Source organism: Mytilus californianus, unplaced genomic scaffold, assembly GCF_021869535.1.
Source record: "Mytilus californianus isolate M0D057914Y unplaced genomic scaffold, xbMytCali1.0.p SCAF_7, whole genome shotgun sequence".
Classification (NCBI taxonomy): domain Eukaryota; kingdom Metazoa; phylum Mollusca; class Bivalvia; order Mytilida; family Mytilidae; genus Mytilus; species Mytilus californianus.
The window spans coordinates 78,863,116-78,884,137 of NW_026262723.1; the positions used below are offsets into that span (position 1 = coordinate 78,863,116).

Sequence of the window (21,022 nt, forward strand, 5' to 3'; positions counted from 1 at the left end):
CAATTATAAGGAATTCTAACAGAACTGATGTGCTACATTTGTGTGATTTTTATTAACAATACACATATAACACAACACATTGTGATTCGGATGGAGAGTTGTCTCATTGGCATCCATACCACATCTTCTTATTTCTATATGTGCAAAATAACACAATTTACATGTAAGAAATAAGACAAACAAAATTTATTCGATTTGGAAAAAAAATAATTTTATGATAGAAAACATGAAAATGATAAATGAAATAATACTATTTCTTTAAACGTCAGTTCATTTGTGTCGTTATCCTTCACTACATCAACCATTTCTACATTTACTTCTACATAGACATTCCAACATCTGACATTTCACTTTACTATGGACGGATATTATAGTTCAGTTCACAATGATAATGGTTGTAAAATGCAATGATATAATGGGTGATTTTTTTATGATTTAGTTTCACCGGTATCATTCGAAAATTAAATGGCTACAATACTTTTTTTCTTCTCTTTTCTAAAGGAGTAGGTCCAGTAAGACCCCTTTTTGGCCCCAAAATATAGCAGTTTTACAAAATTGTTAAAATGTAAACGTTTAGCTATTTATTGGAAAGTAGAATACTTCTGCTACATAAATATGGGCAGTTTTTTACAAAACAATGCATATATATCGGGTACTAGCATCATTAAGTCATGCTAAATTACTGAAATCTTCACAATTTTAGCATTTAAGTTAAATTTTAGACGGTTTCCGTCTTAAATGGAAGTGGCCGCATTTGTGTTCATTCTTAATATTTAAATGTAAGTTGTATTTGATGATAATACATAACATATATAAAGGTTGAGAGTGAACACGGATGCGGCCACTTTCGTTTTTGACAAAAACCATCTGAAAAGTGACATATTATGGCATATTTGATAGATTTTTCATATTTAAGGTTGAATCTGAGCGTCTTTAATGATAAAATCAGTTCAAATCTGTCACAAAAACTAATTGAATCAACTGAAGTAGACACTTAGGTGTTTAAAAAGTGACAAAAATCTCTCATCAGATGAACCTGAAATTTGAGGCCAAAATCGGCCCTTACCGGACCTACTCCTTTGCAAAAGAGAGGCAAAATATTCCAAAGGATATTCAAACTCATAAATCGAAAACAAACAGACATTGTCATTAAAAAAAACCCGAAAAACGATAAAAAGACAAACCACAGTACACAAAACACAAGATATAAAACTAAAGATTTGCAAATGATTAATAAAGTTTATTTGTCTATAAAATTTGTTAGCTTAATTATCATATTAAGTAAGACTTCACCATTTAATACAGAATTTTACGTGTTCAACACTAATTTCTTAGAGTGAAAAAAAAAAGAACGCACTGGAAACTTCTAGATTAATAAGCGGCAACTGTATCAACAATACTAATGGAATAATAATTACATGAGAATAAAAAAATTCATTAAAAACCAAGGGCCTGTTTATCGAAACTTTCCTAAGATCGGTCCTAAGAATTTCTTAGGACAGAAATTAGGATAAAGTTAGGACCGACTCACGACATGTCTCAGCATGCACATCGAAGCTATCTTAGGATTATCTTAGCTAGGATGTCCTAACCGCTGTCCTAAGTATTGGCGTTAAAGAAAATAACAAATTAAATATGAAAAAATGAAAATATTGTATCACATATAACCAATAACTATAATTTAAAAAAAAAAGATAAATAATTAGAAAATAATTATTATTTTTAAATTAAAGGTGATAAATACTTTTTATATTATGATTGCACATTAAAACTCATAAAACAAAACATAAGACAAAAAATATAACTACGTTTTATATAAGAATTGAAACAAACGAATTGTAAATAGTTAAAATAAAATATATAATCGGTAAAATCATTATATGCTTTGAGTGAGCTGAATTCGAAGTGTCACGGTTTCATACTTAAAAGTTCAAAGGCAAATCTCGTGCATCTTTCATATAGATACTGAGTACTTCAACTATTTTATTACTGCAAATAACATGCGATGATACGTGTGAATATAAGAGACGAAATTCGAATTCTACCGATGCAAAACTACAGACTCTCCTGGACGACGTGGACAAGAGTAACACTTTGCTTTTTGGTAAATTGTCAAATGTTGCAGCAAATGGTGCTGAAAAGAGGGATAGGGATTTAATATGCATTGAGGGTACTACCATTTGATTTTTATGGGGGGGGACTAGGTTTACATTTGAAAAAAAGGCAGGACAGGAGTTCGGAGTAAAAAAAGGCAAGATGAGCAACTTTGCCGAAAAGCAAGATTACAATTTATGTAAAAAAAAGTTAGGATAAACTAATAAAATAAAGGCAGGACAGGAGTTTGGAAGTAAAAAAAAAATGCAGGATGAGGAATTTTGCCCAAAAAAAAGCAGGATGACAATTTACATGTATGTAAAAAAAAGTCAGGATAAACTAATGAAAAAAAGGCAGGACCGAATAGACTGAAAAATAAAAAGGAAGGACAGAGATTACATAAAAGGCAGAACAACATTAATCATCCTAGGCACCCCACCCCCCACCTCCGTCATAAAAATCAAATTGTAGTTCCCTAAAGTAAATGTAACCAATACAGGCCATATTTGTTTATAAAACAACCATCCTAAATATATCCTAAAGTTAGGACCATCCTAAGACCATCTTAAGACACCTAAATTGGTATCTTAAAGTTAGGACAATTCCTAGGATTTTCCGAAGTTACGACATGTTTGATAAACCCACTTAGGATTAAGATATGCCCTAAGTTGGTCTTAGGACACGTCCTAATTCTAAGACTGCTTCGATAAATAGGCCCCAGGGGCCTGTTTATCGAAACTGTCCTAAGATCGGTCCTAAGAATTTCTTAGGACAGAAATTAGGATAAAGTTAGGACCGACTCACGACATGTCTCAGCATGCACATCGAAGCTATCTTAGGATTATCTTAGCTAGGATGTCCTAACCGCTGTCCTAAGTATTGGCGTTAAAGAAAATAACAAATTAAATATGAAAAAATGAAAATATTGTATCACATATAACCAATAACTATAATTTAAAAAAAAAAGATAAATAATTAGAAAATAATTATTATTTTTAAATTAAAGGTGATAAATACTTTTTATATTATGATTGCACATTAAAACTCATAAAACAAAACATAAGACAAAAAATATAACTACGTTTTATATAAGAATTGAAACAAACGAATTGTAAATAGTTAAAATAAAATATATAATCGGTAAAATCATTATATGCTTTGAGTGAGCTGAATTCGAAGTGTCACGGTTTCATACTTAAAAGTTCAAAGGCAAATCTCGTGCATCTTTCATATAGATACTGAGTACTTCAACTATTTTATTACTGCAAATAACATGCGATGATACGTGTGAATATAAGAGACGAAATTCGAATTCTACCGATGCAAAACTACAGACTCTCCTGGACGCCGTGGACAAGAGTAACACTTTTTGGTAAATTGTCAAATGTTGCAACAAATGGTGCTGAAAAGAGGGATAGGGATTTAATAAGCATTATGGGAACTACCATTTGATTTATAGGGGGAACGGTGTGAGGGGGACTAGGATGAAATTTGAAAAAAGGCAGGACAGGAGTTTGGAGTAAAAAAAGGCAGGATGAGCAACTTTGCAAAAAAAAAAAAAGCAAGATGACAATTTATGTAAAAAAAAGTCAGGATAAACTAATAAAATAAAGGCAGGACAGGAGTTTGGGAGTAAAAAAAATGCAGGATGAGGAACTTTGCAAAAAAAGGCAGGATGACAATTTACATGTATGTAAAAAAAAAGTCAGGATAAACTAATAAAAAAAAAGGCAGGACCGAATAGAGTGAAAAATAAACAGGAAGGACAGAGATTACAACAAAAAAAAAAGCAGAACAACATTTTTCATCCTAGCCCACTCCAACCTCCCCAAGCGCTGTATTGGTATTTGTTTTAGTTTCTTTGACATAATACTTGTAATTCAAGATAATTAAGAGATTAGTACCCGTTCGGTGGAGTTGTTACAACCATGTACTATTAATTGTATCGGATTGTTGAATGCATGCCATTGGTCATTCACGAGTTATAAAACGTGGTACTTGTTCATGTAAATTAAAATCCGATTTGGAATTTGAGAAGTGTTTTATTAAACAGGAGATTTTTTTTCCACTACCGCAATTGTCAAAACTATAGTACTTTTATTTCTCAAATTATTGAAAACATTGAGTCATACATTTATAAGAACATGATACCACAATTACAAAAACACTGGTTGTTCCAGCATTGCAACGTTAACATTTGTTTGAAAAAACAGTACATACATTTCTAGGAGAGTGATAAATAAAGGTACACGGTTATTTCATTTCCACAGATATGAAATTTTGTTTCAATAACCCTTATTTGTAGGAATAGCGGTAAATACTTTTTAGTTAAAATTATATGACTGTACAATATAGTCTAATATTAGAGTGCAACCTGAATTATAACAAACAAGTATGTTCAAATATACAAATGATTATCAGCCTGTCAAAAAGGCTTATGATGTACTGTCATGATTTGATACGCATTATGTTTTCATTACTGAAAAATTAAAAAATTAAAATAATTAAAGTCCAAAAAATATAGTAAGGCACGTTATCAATTAACCACAGATTGTCTTATGAAAAACAGTTCAAAATTATATGCTGAACTAATTATCAGCTAAAGGTATGATAGTTATAATACTACAAGATCACAATCTTTGCAAAACAATGTTCAAAGATATTTTTACAACTTGTAAAAAAAATATACTAAGTAACTTTGCAACAGCCAATGTAGCAATCAATTAAACAATTATGCAAATAGAAGTGAAAGGTAACAGTGGACATACATATAATTTTATCCACTTAAATATATGTAGTTTAATATTTTAAATTATAAAAAAAATAGCTCGTGTATTGATATCATATCAACATAAACAAATCATACACACACATAAAAAGATAAGGGTAATAAATCATTATGTAACCAACAATTAAAATATTGAAATGGTGTATAAGGTATCAGTTGCTGACGTCTTGAAAGTCTACATAAAAATGTATTTTGTAGCGAGTAATTATATCCACATAAAGAAATTGACATAATTGGTTTCAAAACAAATATTTACATTTCAAACATTTTCCGTATGTACATTTCACAGCAATGATATCTCTCTGTATGAGAGATAAACAAAAGTATATTCAAACGAGTAATTGTTTATGTTCAAATTTGCATTAGGCTATGATTTTTTCTTGCGACATTTCTTGACAAATGTTTGACATCTTCCATAAAAAATTAGAATTGCAACTAATACAACAATCACAACAAGAAGTAAAAATGTTGGCCATACCACAATGTATGCAGTTGTAAGTTGAGGAGCTTCTGAATTTCGCGTTCCTTCTGAATTCGGCATTCCTCCTGAAATATGAATAAATGGTAATATTAAAGAACAACAAACCTAGAAGAAAATGAAATGTAATTAAAATAAAATAGAATGACATAAATAGTGATCAATTGTTGATAAAGGAAAGAATTTAGTGTCCTTTATATTTCATTTATGCCAAATACCAATATTGGCCACTTTCCACCCTTCTAAATTTATTAATAAATTTCGATATTTTAAAACCAATACGATACAGTTTTGAACCCACAAGCTATTTTTCACCAAGTCAATTCAAATATGTAATAAAAAATATACCTTCATGTGCTAAATTTAGAGATCTAAGTGGGGTCGAAATTTAGACATTCACCTAAAATTTCGGTTTCTTGTACATTTCTTTCCTTTGGACAGACATATTTAACTTTTTTGTTTCAAAATATAGACACTTGCGAATTTTTGTAAAAATATTTGGAATATCTTCTTTACAAAAGCATATTCTTACTTTTCGTAACAATTCTTTGGAAATATTTCAATTTTATTAAATTTCAATAATTTAGAAAAAAAATACTGGATTTTTTTGCTGTATATGCATCTAATTTAAAAAAAAATCATCGGTGATTTCTTCATAAAAATGGGAATAAATAATCTCCATACAGTATCAAGTTAAATAATAAATAATCTACATACAGTATCAAGTTAAATAATAAATAATCTCCATACGGTATCAAGTTAAATAATAAATAATCTCCATACAGTATCAAGTTAAATAATAAATAATCTCCATACAGTATCAAGTTAAATATCTTTTAAAGAATTGGATTCCGTGTACTCGTTTTTAAGCTAATGATTAAAATCGCTCGAAAAATGCATCTTTTCCCGATATGTCGCAGTTCGACGTCGCAAAATAATTACATTTTACGTTAGAAACGTCATTACCTCCCCTGCAACTGTATCGTTTGCCCTTAAGGGATACCGACATGTAGACTAAACAATTATTATGTTCCTATATGTAAGTCTTAAAAGTTGAGTGAAATTCCTCAAACTATTTCTTAACAGCAGAAACTGTTGCTAACATTTAGTATGGGTGCAATCTGTTTTGTTTCAGGGATCTGAGTTGGAAACTATGAAATGTTGGTTATTCCAAAAAGGTACACCCGCCCCGATACATCACTAAACCATCAACAGGTTTTGCATTTCGTGCAACCCGCTGAAAGTGCCAAGACACTATAAATGGTAAAAAATAAAAAAAATAATACTTTATAAATTGTATGAGTACGAAGCGCATTTCTGGTTTTACCTTCATCAGGAACGCTCAAAGTCAGAAATGGATGTGTAAGTAAAAACATAAACGCGAGAAGAGCTTTATGACTTAAAGAGACATATTTAATAAGGACAATAGCTTAATCAAAGCAAGTTTCGTTTAGGTGTGCATATCATTTCAGGTAAAAACGATGATAATGTTGTTTATGATAGGTTTCAACAGAACCTATGGTGCATCATTTCAGCAATGTATTCCAATCAATTAGTACATAATAAGATTACTCTAAAGAGTTTCCCGTAAAATTGGTAAAGATTTGGCTTTGCAATACATGTGATAAATTAAAAAAGAGTATTTCCTCTGACGAGTGTGTTTGCCAAAAAAAAAAAATGAATCGCAAAAAAAAGTTCTAAGTTCCTTAAAGGTCAGATGTGTTCTAAATCTAGATATAATAGTAGTCTCTCAAATGCCTTATCTATACTATTAAACGAGAAGACCTCATTTTGTGTGTCGCTTCTCTTCCTTCCCCAATAAATTAATCATCATGCCTCTGTGTCCTATAGGTACCATGCATAGTCGCATTTGTCATCCATTCTTATGATTATTCAGTTTGGGTTATTTTGGGAGAAAAACGAAGAAAAAGGCGTCCGGATATTGTTTCCGTCATCAGACCGACTTTTAAGTCATACCCAAGACTTCCGATTATAAACTTTAAAAGAGGGGGTATAGGGTTATTTTCGTGCAACGTGTTTTGCCACTTTTTATATCACGTGCAGCCGTGAAAAATGTTCGTTATTCACCGTGTTTCTTGAAATCGATAAAAAGATCAACGTGCAAGAAATTTTTAATTGTTCGCTCATCGTGAAATGGCAATTTTATTTCGCGTTCTTCCGTGCAGATACCCCCCCCCCCCACTTTTCTCCCCTCTTTAAACATAATTTTCATAATTACTCGGAGACAGGACAATTATTTTCGCGTTATTCTGCATGTATACTATGATTATAATCCTATAATATATAGAGACTCTCTATATAATATAGCAGTGATCGCCGTGGAGAAGAAACTTGGAATTGATAGTTAATAGCAAATACACTTTATTTATATTATATGTATGTTCATAGTATACAGAAACGCGAAAATCATGGAATTTAACAGAGAGCAAGAAAATAACGGACTTTGGAAAAAAGGGAGAGGGCTTAAAATAAATGTCCTGTCTCCAAGTGCCTATGACTCAGTTTGATACCTTTTCTGAAATTCTCCAGACATAAAATCTTTTACAAAAATTTATCCTATAACAGTTTACATACTTTCAACCAAGCTTTAAATACCCGCGATTTCGCGGGTGTGTTCTAGTATATGTAATTATCGCATCTCGGGTACTCGTAAATAGTGACGTTGTGATTGGTTTAACGCCGTCACGTCATCGCTCACGGCAAAATCAAAGGTACTTTATTTAAATCATTTGCACCACGTGACTTTGTCCCTTTTGATCAAATTACTTCCCTTAGCTTAAGATTGAAAATATAATTTATTGTAGATTTGCGGATAATCCAGTCCTTTTCCGTCATGTATCTAAAACTAATGTATCTTTAAAAACTTCCTTTGGCGGATATTTACAAAAATGCTGTGTTATTCTAAGGGAAAATGCTTAAAATTTGACTTTTAACGAAATGGGAAGGTTGAAATCATCATGTTTTTAAAAGAATTTGGCCGAAAACTTAAGAAAGCAGGTAAGTTAAAAGTTATTTAACTTTAAAATTCAACCTACAAGGTGTTTCCCTATATGCGAACAAATCATGAACAATATCTTCTTGCATGTGTATTTCTGTTTTGAATCTTGCTATTTTACGATTTTACGTCATTTTATTTGATCTTATATAGCAATTACACAATGGTTACGCTTCCTATATGCGAACAAATTGTTCATTCGACATAGGTATTTGCATATTGGCATTTTTATTAAAAGGGCTTATATAATCCTATTGTAATGGCTGCCGTCATGATAAGGCAAAATGGCCGCTATGCAAATTAGCAAATTACCCCAAATTTTGCCATATGTGGTCGTCCCCTTTGGATCCGTAGGGGGTCAGGAGATTTTATATTGGTATCATGACGTCACGTCTACTATTAATGGTGAAGTACTAGTAATATATTAATGATATTGTATTTCATTGTTAATTTTTAAACAAAATGTGACAGGAAAAGTTCCGAGTGTGGTAAGTTCGTTATACGGCTCACCCATAAGGCAAAATTTTGAGTACTTTGTATAAATACTAGTAGACAAATATCCCAATTTCTAAGTCGTATCATTAATTTGTCCGCATATAGGTGAATTGTACATGTTTTTGCCTTCTGTCCTTGTAAAAATGAACCTTGCCATCTTTGAAAACTTTCGGCCTTTTCAATTTGAAAATCGGAAGCGTAACCGTAGTATAATTGCTATATTAAATAACGAATATTCGAAAAAAATGCAAGATTAAAAATAGATATAAAGTTACAAGATTTTTTCATGATTTGTCCGCATATAGGGAAATACCTTGCTGGTTGAATTTTCAGGTTACGTAACTTTATCTTACCTGTTTTCTTGAGTTTTCTGCCAAATTCTTTTAAAACATGATGATTTCATCCTTCCCATTTCGTAACAAGTCAAGTTTTAGGCATTTTTCCTTAGAATTACACAGCATATTTGTAAATATTCTCCAAGGGAAGTTTTTAAAGACACATTAGTTTTAGATCCGAGACGGAAAAAGACTTGATTATCCCCAAATTTGACATAATTTATATTTTTTAATCTACAACTAAGGGAATTAATTTAATCAAAAGGGCCGAAGTCATGTGGTGCAAACCCTATAAAGTACCTAGTATTTTGCCATATGTACTGACCCCCTACGGACCCAAACAGCCTCACCCCTATGAGGTTTACTAACTCTCTAAGGATCCGTAGATCTAGTAGATCTTTTATAATTACCTTTCATAGCAGAAACTGACAGTCCACAAATTGGATAAACACCATTCATTGTTTCTGGAAGAGACACAAAATAGTACACCTTCAACAATGTTCCACTTGTGATTTACAAAGCAACACATGGAAATCCCTTTAATGAGCAAAAACTCACACTTGCCTTAAATGAGCACAACTATCTACTTGCATTACCCAAATATTTTAACGCGTGACAGACATTGTATGACAGACCTGCATGAATAAATACTTGAGATGATTTGTGTAAATAAATTGCTGATATTTGCTGCTCAAGTGTATTGTGCTAAATTTAAAATATATAAATAATATTTTTTAATTAAAGTTACTCATAAAATTGTAGTGTGTTCTATGTCGTTTAAAACCTGATTTCCAGTAATTTGAAAATTCTCAAACAACGTAGTTTTGCCACCGAAATTCTTAACTTCAATCTTATGAGTAATACACTACTTTCTAGTAGTGTGGGTTTGCATTGCGAAACATGTTAATATCAATGAATGTGATATATCTGAACTCAGATGAATTCAAAATATATATATATACATGAATCTTATGTGATCCCGAGGTGCTTAGTCGAGCAATCATCAAAAGAAGAGAGAATATGTTACATATGACACTCTAAACCTTAATCATCTTGCTACCACTAATTTTAAATGGTGGCATTTCGTGTGCCAGAAAATACGACAGCTGGACGTTTGTGACGTCACATGCTTAAAAGTGAAGTAGATGTAAGCAACTTTATCGCACCGCGGGTAAATTATCACGTTGTGATTGGTTTAACGCCGTCACGTGGTGACCCCCTATGGATCCGTAGGGGGTTAGTAAATTCCATAGTGGGTTCATGACGTCACGTCTACTGTTAATGGTGACGTCATCTATTGATGTTTTTTGTATTTCATTGTTTATTTTTCTACAAAACGCTGCAGAAAAAGTATCGCGTGCAAACAAAGAGAAAACCCCATATCATAGTAGTACAGATGTACGATATTGTTCTTATTTCTGTTTATAAATATTCGGACCCTTGAACCCAATGCATTTGTATAGGGTTTATACCATACCTACCTTTCCATTTACAGATATATGTTTCACGATTGCTTAGTCGTAGAAAACATTCAAGGTTATTAGAATTGTTGCAGTTTTCCAATCCATTCAATTCCTCAGATCTATTACACAGTCTTACCTAAACAATAAAAAATACGACGAATTAGTCGGAAACGCATTTTTTTCTTCTTAAAATTTCACTTTTTAAACTTGATTATTACACAACGTATACAATTTTAATCATATTTGGTAATAACATTTACCATTCCTGCATTTACATGAAACGTAATTGATGCAGTCACTTTCTTTAAACGAACTGTTTATAAAACGTTGAAATAATTGGAGACAATAAATTGTCTAAGCCTAACATAAATAGGACCTCAGCCTTATTTAGCATAACTTTTCGAAATATTTGGTTTTCAATGATCTCCAACTTCGTTATTGTTTCTGCGTCCTGTCTTTCTGGTAACAAGGACGAGTCTTATGTAGACGAAACGATCGTCTGACGTTATATATATAATATTATTATACTTCATGTCAAAATGCCAGGTTTTGATTGGTTAGTACGAGGGGGACAATTTATTCTATCCCCTGGCAAATACTCTATTACCCTTCACGGAGACGCTTGCTCAAGTGTGCGCTTTAATAAATACGGATGATTGTTATGTACAAGACGACATAGTTTATTACTTTGAATTTGAAATTTAATAGACAGTAATAACAGAACATTCAGTATAATAAATTAAATAACACATACCTGAGAGGGTGATAGAGCAGATTGTTACCCCTCGAAAAGACATTGTCAACCTTGGCTTCGCCTCAGTTGACAATGTTTTCTCGGGGTAACAATCTGCTCTATCACCTTCTCAGCTATGTGTTATTTATATAATGTTATATCTATGATTACATCTAAGGAAAAGGTTAAATAAAGTATGTTGCACTTTTCTTTGAAATAAGCACTAACAATATAATTGGAAACAATAAATTGTCAAATACTAACGTAAATATGCCCTCAGCCTTATTTAGCATAACTTTTTGAAATATTTGGTTTTCAATGATCTTCAATTTCGTCATTGTTTCTGTATCCTGTGTCTCCGGCATTAAGGACGAGTCTTATGTAGACAAAACGCGCGTCTGGCGTTATAAATAATAAGGTTATATCTTTGATTACGTCCAAGGAAAAGGTTAAATAAAGTTAGTTGCATTTTTCGTTGAAAAAGCCCTACAATTTTTTTAATCACATTTTAGGGATTTGAAGTTTTGCATATAATAGTTACTTGTGTAGATATGACACCAGAACTGAAGCCGGTTAGAATCACGCAGATTATTATTTATCATGCAACATGATTTGTCGTTAAAAGGATATAGAACATCGTGAAAATAAGCTCATATTCAATACTATATATAGAAGATCTTACAACTGTTTTATATGTTGATGACCATAAAGAATTATGATTCGAAGTGCCAATTAGTTTACATTGAGCTAACAATCTCTATAAACACAAGCGCCATAAAATGAAGATGTTATATTCTGTTTGTAATAATATCTGTACAGTTACAGTCACCCTTCTAAGCAAAATCTAAGGATTTATGATATTTTAATTTTGGCGAAAGACATTTTTTAATAAGAATAAAGAATAACGGCTCAATCAGAATGGGAAATAAAAAAAGAAATGTACACCTGACAGAATAAATTAATATCCTTTAATCTGTTATCAACATTGTAAGTTTTTATTTGTAAGACCATTTTGGTTTCTAGTAGCAATTTGTTTTATTTCGTTTTTGATAGCACAAATGAAGGTAAGTTCATTATTTGGCACATAAGATTTCTGATATAGTGTTAATACTTACAGTGATCTTTGTACAGTAAGTACCATTTGTTCCTAAATAAAAAGAAATCAAATGAAATATAATGATCATTAATGATGAATGAATAAAAGTTAAAAGTGCAGAAAAATATTTCAAAATTTCTTTTGTAAAGTAAAAATACATTTATTGTCCGTTTATAGACTTAAAACTAAGGTTCCAACTCCCTCAGACAAAAATGACCGTAGATGGATTTGGCTGTTATATTTAGAGGTTCCCTTTTTGTCGTTTAGCTCTTCACATGTTTCGGTCCTAATTAATGAAAAAGCGTTTCGGACGTCTTACATTTATGAAGTGTTACAGATCTTCTAAACTTAACACTGACCTATTTTCCGTACATTCAGCAGTTCGATTTTGAGCTACACACTTTACATAAGTCTAAAATTTAACCTACTATATCTATAGTTCATAGTATCGAACTTCTGATAAAACATATGCAATTAGAATATATACACGTTTTGAGATCCCATTAGACATTATCTTATTGATAACATTTAACTTGAGTCATTTCTCCAATGTTGAACTATGCTTGAATATTCTTCGCTTAGTTGTCAAATTCAAATTCAACTTAGATATTCTCATTTAGGTTTTGATAAATATCGTAACAAGTTTCCCTTAATTACACGTTATATTTGTCTTATTTCCTGATGGGTATATGAGGGTATTTCATCAAGAATGTACAATTAACAAGGTTGTCAGGTCTTTATACAATACAAGTTGAGTGCGGATTGAGAAATGGGATGTCAAAGTTTAATTATCAGTGACTATTTTAAGACGGATATGTATTTTTTTTAATAGTATTTTCATCTTCAGATCTTTTTTTTTCATTTGAATTAAACTGAATACGTTTGTAACAAATACAAAAACATGAGATATATTTGAGGCACTTTGTAAATAAACAAATATAAGATCAGGCAAATATATCAAGAATCCCTTAAGAACGTTTTAAATATAAGATTCTAGTTTTTTCTTACTTGAAATTGTGTTGACGGGTTTAGAATATAGTTATTTATTTTATGATAGGTCAATCAGATTTAGGTTATAATTATTATTTTCATTAAAATAAACATTCAATACATTCACGGTTTAATTTGCACTTTTCATGATTGCATTTTTTAAAGGCATACATAAGGGATTTTTCTTCCCGTAGGATATTTTTGTCCTATAAGAATCTTTTTGTTCCATAGGAGATATTTGTCTCAGATACATGTAGGATATATAATGTCTCATAGCACAAAACTTTAGTTTTGATCCAAAAGATTCGGATATAATAGTTATTTTGATTGAAACAAATAATTCATAGAGGTTTCGTATGTATCTTCCTTAAATTGAATATCTCTGTAGCGTGCTCAATCGTGAGTTATTGGTTAATTAGTTCTGTCACTGATCGTGTCAAACCAAAGACTGCAAAATTTGTATTGGTCCTTTACATGCTAAGCACATGTTATATACAAGTAAGAGCAAGAGCTAGTTGACTAGTACTCTGACTCGGAATAATGTTCTGCATGAATGCGTCGATATTTCCACGACTTTCAGCGTGCTCTATCAAGATAAAAATTTAGGTCAGCAATTTTGTCTGTATATTAATTTTTTATTGCGTTTTCTTAAATATAAAATTTAATGTGCAGTTCCTGTTATATATGTATATTGACAAGACGATTAAAAAATATTTGAACGAAGAAATAAGTTAAACATACCTTTTTTACACTTGCACTCCAAAGATTGAGCAGTCGTTCGTAACCTTGTGCACTTTTTACATATGCCGGAGTTTTGGCATGGACAATGATCCTCATTTGTGCATAATTTGCCTTCAAATACAATAATGTTGCTAGTATGTATGCTTTTAAGTTAAAAGATCAGTAAATACTTTGATTAAATTAATCAAGAACACAAAGGGATGGTTAAACCCAATTGTGTTTTGAAGTTCTTTCTTTATCAGTTTAAGGAATAACCACTGAACCTTTATAACTGATTTATAAACTGTACAGTCAAATATCCTTAAAAAGTGTTACTCTATAATTTTTTACATTTTTGTACTACACTGTCACTAGTATGTAAATAATTTAACCACAACTAGCAATAAAAATGTGTTTTTCGTTCTCATCTACAAAATATGTCTATTGGTGAATGGATGGATTGGTGTTTTATAATAAAATTGAGAATGGAAAATTTAAAATTTTATGTCCATTAGTAAGTAATTATAACACGCGTATCAGGACGAGAACATGTTGATGTGTTATAAATATGAGCCCTGATTTGTAATATAGATTGAGCCATAATTTAACGTGTAATGTCACAAGGGAACAAGTCTGTTGGGAGACATGTGACCAAACCAGCCATCCGAGACATCAAGTCATGAATTTCGTGCGCCAAATATTCGCATGCATCGGGTACGACCAAAACAAGTTAGGTGAAATAAGCCAAAAATTAATATCTTTTGAGCGCACAAAACTCAAAGGACTTCGACAGAACGCAAAAAATCATGCAAGTTCAAGTTTTGCTTTGGGATTGTAACTCAGATTAAATATGAAGATAAAGGATATAACAGTTAAGTCTGCCTCATATCTTGACTTACATCAAGAAATTGACAATGAGGAAGGTTGAAAACAAAACTTTACGACAAAAGAGATGATTTCAGCTTCCCAATTGTGACCTTTCCATTTCTATGTAGCAACATTCAAGCAGCGCCTGCATACGGAGTATATATCTCCTAGTTGATACGATATTCCAGGCTTGTATTTCCTATCATGCTTTCTTTGATAGAGGGTTGCTGCTCACAAGGAAGCTATTAAACCAAGAGTTCCAAGCGGTAAAGTTGAAATCGTCCCTTCGAAAATTTTACGGACTCCATCACGAGTTGGTTGACCGTTATGGAATATCCGTTTCACAGATGACGACGGATATATTCCAATTGTCGTAACTACAATCCCGTCCACTTTTCTTCGAATGTGACCTACCTAATTTGACTTATCACCGGGTTTGCACTTACATGAGCAATACGACGGGTGCCACATGTGGAGCAGGATCTGCTTACTTTTCCGGAGCACCCGAGATCAATCCCGGTTTTTGGTGGGGTTCATGTTGCTCGGAAGCAATCTCGTTATTTGATTTAGATAGTAAAAATAATAAACTCGCCGAATGCTCGTTTATTATTATATTGAAATTAAACTCTAGTTGATGTCAAGCGACATCCAATTCTCACTCGTTATGAAACCTATGATTGATTTTCGTTTGTTGGTTTGAACCATAAATCATGTCGTTGGTTTTCTAGTTTGAACTGTTTTACATTTTGTCATGTCGGGGGCAATTAGAATCCGAAGTCCATGAAAGATACAGTCCTCTATCCGTATATAAACTTCCAGGACTTCCCAATTACACAGTTTGCGATGTTATATTACATGTACACGTTCACTTATAGCTTTCGCCTGTCATTTATTTCCCGCATGAATATATGTTTGTATCACACTAAACGGTATGTGAAATGAATAAGTGATACGAAAGTTGCGTTAATTTGATTGGCCAATCCTGCAATATGATACGGACTTGCGACATATCCATTGGCTACTAGTACTTGAAAGCAATTAACTCCAGTTGATATCAAGCGACATTTAATCGTTATAAAAGAGAAGAGGAAGATACCAAAGGGATATTTAAACAAACTTACACTGCCATGGCAAAAAACGAAAAACAACTACCATAGACGAACAACAGTATACAAAACACAACATTGAAAACTAAAGACTGAGCAATATGAACCCCATCAAAACAAGGGGATGATCTCAGGTGCCCGGAAGGGTTTGCAGATTCTGTTCCATATAATGAAACCTGTAATTATACCATTCACATAAAATCAAACACCATTCCTCTTTCTCCATTGAATTGTATATCATATTGCACAATCCAAGTTTACTTATACTATTTTATGAATTGAATACTAGTAATGCAATGTTTTAGTAGAGAAGGATTGCCATTTGAATTTCCAATATCAAAATCAAACTAAAAGAAAACTGAAACCAAATACAAGGTTCCTAATCGCACGATATATCATTCCTCATTGCACATAAATCATTTCACAAATAGACCAAACCACCATTCAAAATTAATCCGCACACGACTTATTGCAAATTCGTAAATGACGCTTGTCTTTCGTTTTACTAAAAAAAGGCCATGTTCTAATTACAACAAAACATGTATGATAGTTTACATGTCATTGACGTCTCAATAAAATTTGCAAAGTCTTTTTATTTCAAACTAAACCAGAGATCAAACTTTAGTTGTACATTTGTGTTGTCGATTGCGATATTTAAAAAAAATCTGTTATACAGTAAGTTTAAATGTATCTGTACACTTTTTAACTGTGACATAGTTTATTTTCAAAAAAATTTGGCTTCTTCAAATGACTACGTATACCTGTCGGTCCGCTTTGTCGGGAAAAGTTAGATTTCAAATAAGTCTCTCATGTCATGGTCTATGCTCATTTAACATGGACAGGAAATATGTTTGTCTACATTTTAAAACCTCGCTGACGCTTGATATAAAGATATCAACAAATATGCATATCAAAATGAGCCACTTGTATGGCATGAAAGAATTATTGCAACCTGAAATAATTAGGACTCGTGCCGGTTCCAAATTGATCTGAAGTGAAATAAGTTTTGATAAAACAACCTTGACATAAGGCATATTAAGACAAATACATTGTTATAGCTAATGCTTTATGCAGAGCTTGTTAAGAAGAAGAGATATCACATGTTGTTCCCCTTTTAAGAAAAACGCTGAAAACGCCGAAACATTCCTAAGTATAATGTATCATTCATTCTCGTATGCATACAGCAATACGCTGGTACTTGTTCTATGACAGTCAATACATAATTGTATCGGTACAAAATGTAAGAAATACGACAAAAGAGACGATTACAACTATATCATCTTCTTGTTGCATATAGCGTGCACATTTCACAACGTGACCGGTTTTATGGAATATGTTCGAATGAACATAACCTATAATTACAACATAAGTACTTTTACAGGATTACAGAAACATGTATCACCGACTTTTGGATATTTGAAATGAATACATTCGGTAACACCATCTTTTAGGTAAATACAATAATTCTCTTAAAAAATAATTTTAAACGGTATTTCGAACCCACCCTTTCATAGATATGTCGTTAGTTGAACTAGAACACATGTGTCAAAAGCGAGGGCCACATGCGTTATAGACTCACTAATTCAGGATTCTGTCTTCCTTGGTCTGATGACGTTAAATACTTATTGGCCTCTCTACTGCCGATTTAATATAAATTTCATATCTGTATGAAAGCTGATAGGAGTGGTGTTACTACTGATTTGTTTGTTTTCGTTAGCGGCAGTATTCAACCAATGTAACTACCTACCTTATCTAGCTTCAAATGGCACATTCCGATCCTGTTTTCCATTTTATACGCTTTTTTTTTTCAAATAAGCTGTCATCCGGTTGGAAATGACAGCGTTCAGGGTTTTTTTAATGCGTGTATAATATAAACGACATATGACCAAGAAATAAAAATGAAAGGTTTGTGTGGACGTAAAACTGATTTTAGCCCAATACATTATTTCAAGATATCTGTTGTCTTTTCTCGTATGTATGATTTTTGAAGGGGTCGGGTTTATGTTTCCCTGAAGAGTATTGTTGTGGATTCTCTTTTCATGTTATTTTCGAAAATTTCAGCTTCGATCTCACATGGATCCGTTGACTTTGGATAAGGAAGTCATACGAAAATTTTGTATATTTAATGAAATGATATGAAATTATTTTAAGCGGTTCCGTACTTACAAGTTCTTTTCCTGTAATGGTCGGTCTGGGACTCCGTGTTACTATTCACACTTGGGCAAGTAACATTATAGTCGCACAAACATAGAAGAGGGATAAACAGCTCGGTACCCGGACACTGATAATGTTTTATTACGTAACTACTACTTCCATCTGAAAAAGATATTTTGGTTTAAACGTAAAGTAATAAATTGTTTTAAAAAGGGTTGACAGTCTCACTTTTTCTTCAGACATACCTACCTTCCTCAGTCGAGATAGACCTAAATTGTATATAATTTTGATATTGCCTGAGTTTTAAAGATCCAGTCAGAACGTATTGTGCTGCTGGATACTAATATTTAAAAACAACTTGACACTGATTGTCCACTCATAAATATGACATATTAAGGCGGCAGTAATTAGTTGATATTGAAATCTCGTAAATCGATAAGAAAGTAACTATGCAAGGTAAAAAGTAAAATAACAAAAATAGCGAACTCCAAGGAAAATCAAAAACGGGAAGTCCTTTATCAAATGGCAATATCAAAAGCTCAAAAACTTCAAACAAATGGAAAACAACTGTCATATTCCTGACTTGGTACAGGCTTATGTAGAAAATGGTGGGTTTTATAGCTAGCTTAACCGCTCACTTGTATGACAGTTATATAGAATTCCATTATATTGACAACAATGTGTGAGCAAAACAGATAGACATACTAAGTAAAAATGTCCAAAACTGGGGTACAGCAGTCAACATTGTGTTATAATTTTAATCACTATAAAAACAAATAACTATTTCAACAAAGATAAACAAAATGGCATATAGACACTCTATAGACAAAGTACATCAGTAAAAATGAAAGACAAAAATACAAAAATGACCATAGCACAATGACACAATGACGGGATGTACATAAAAGTATATTACCAAAAATGGACTAAATAGTAAAGGTTAAAAATATGCAAAGACAAATTAGAAGAACATTATAACACGTAATTAAGATGACAAACAACATCAGTACCTAGAATCTATACTTCAAGACCATTGACACAATGACACAATGACGGGATGTATAAAAGTATATTACCAAAAATGGACTAAATAGTAAAGGTTAAAAATATGCAAAGACAAATTAGAAGAACATTATAACACGTAATTAAGATGACAAACAACATCAGTACCTAGAATCTATACTTCAAGACCATTGTGTATCATTTGTGAAGTTGATACGGAATGCTTATCAATCAAGGTCTTGGTATTTTCCGCTGAACTTTTTTAGAAAAAGGACTAGACGTTCTTTGGCATAACTCTGGTTCATCAACTTTTTGTTCAGGCGCTGGTGACGTTTTATAAAGTCTGAGTAGCAGCTGCAAGCTCTTTAATACCGAATGAGTTGGGAAATGTATATCCCATAAGGAGGTAAAGTTGGTATATTGCTGCTAAGGCGGGTGAAATTTATAATTTCAAAATTTAATTCGTCGCGTTTGTGGTCGATTTCATAACAGCGTGGGCATGGACACATGGTTTTTAAATGTTAACGTGCGTATCACTGGCTGTCGACGACAAAGATTTCACCCAATTACAGTATGTCAGAGAGTGTACAAAATTACTATCTGTCACATCTCCATTCATGAAATAAAAGTTTAAAATATGATTTATATAAATTACATAAAAAATTATTTTGAAAGCCTATATCATTAGGGGTTACATCATCAAGTAATCATAATAATGTTATATTTTTTCTCTGCACAAAACTGAAGTTCTATGGCTCATTAAAAAATACGATACAAATATATTCGTACGAGTTGAACATAATAGTAACCTACGATCAGTTGTCTTTTTTAATTCTTTTTTTTGTAATTAAAACCCGGACCTTCACGAAAACCATTTTAGTCCTCTGGACTAGATAATGTTTTGCACGGAACACATTGAAGACTCCAATGATCAGAGTTTCTTAGTTATTTAAATATCATGCTAACAAAAATTTCACTAGTGGAAAATCAAGAAGCATATGAATCCGGTCGTTTACGTGCAAAACATTCAAATTATAAAAAAAAAATGATATTTTGATTGAACACAAATCGCAGTTCGTTATTTTTAATGTGTTTTGTTGTAGCAATATCTATACAGTTTATGGAAAGATCTAGGGTTTTGATTACTGTAAAATATAATTAAAGGAGATTTACTGATTGTTGGTTGCTTAACGTCCAGTAGCAAATATTTCATTCATATTCATGACAGTATTAAAGGAGACGTCGGGTTTTAGTCAATGAGACTGACAGCACCCCTACACATTCCACGAGAATAATGTACACTAAAGGAAATGTAGAAATAGTAATAATTAAAAGATTTTGCCTGAAACACGTAGATACCAACAGTGTTTTGACGTCAGAATACATTTGCATAGTAATTTAAAAAATACAAAATGTAAACATGTCCATGATAAATTGACCAATCGACACAATGAATTGCTGGTTACTACGAGTTTACTATCAACTAAGAACACGTGGAATTTGGTTGAAAACTGTTTTTTTTTTTTCATTTCAGCTCGGAATCCCACGTTTCTTTTTTTCCTCGTCTTGTGTATTAAATTTAATGTATATAACATAATCTTCAATATACACGCTCTGATTTTTAAATTTGTAAATCAGCTTCAGGGTTCGGCCTTTTTGGACTTGTCACAGTAGTTAAACAGTTT

General features: G+C 32.1%; 1 protein-coding gene across 6 annotated transcripts in view; it reads right to left on the reverse strand.

The window, feature by feature from the left end:
• Positions 1 to 1,225: 1,225 nt before the first annotated feature.
• Positions 1,226 to 21,022, reverse strand: part of LOC127708950 (uncharacterized) — a 172,971-nt gene continuing 153,174 nt past the window's right edge. For all 6 annotated transcript variants that reach the window (XM_052214155.1, XM_052214156.1, XM_052214159.1 and 3 more), the window contains 6 exons: positions 18,348 to 18,497; positions 14,230 to 14,340; positions 12,518 to 12,549; positions 10,688 to 10,805; positions 9,617 to 9,670; positions 1,226 to 5,428 (listed from right to left, as the gene is read on the reverse strand). In XM_052214155.1, coding sequence (XP_052070115.1) covers positions 5,250 to 5,428; positions 9,617 to 9,670; positions 10,688 to 10,805; positions 12,518 to 12,549; positions 14,230 to 14,340; positions 18,348 to 18,497 — 644 coding nt within the window. In that variant the 3' untranslated portion in view covers positions 1,226 to 5,249. The remainder of the gene's footprint in view (positions 5,429 to 9,616; positions 9,671 to 10,687; positions 10,806 to 12,517; positions 12,550 to 14,229; positions 14,341 to 18,347; positions 18,498 to 21,022) is intronic.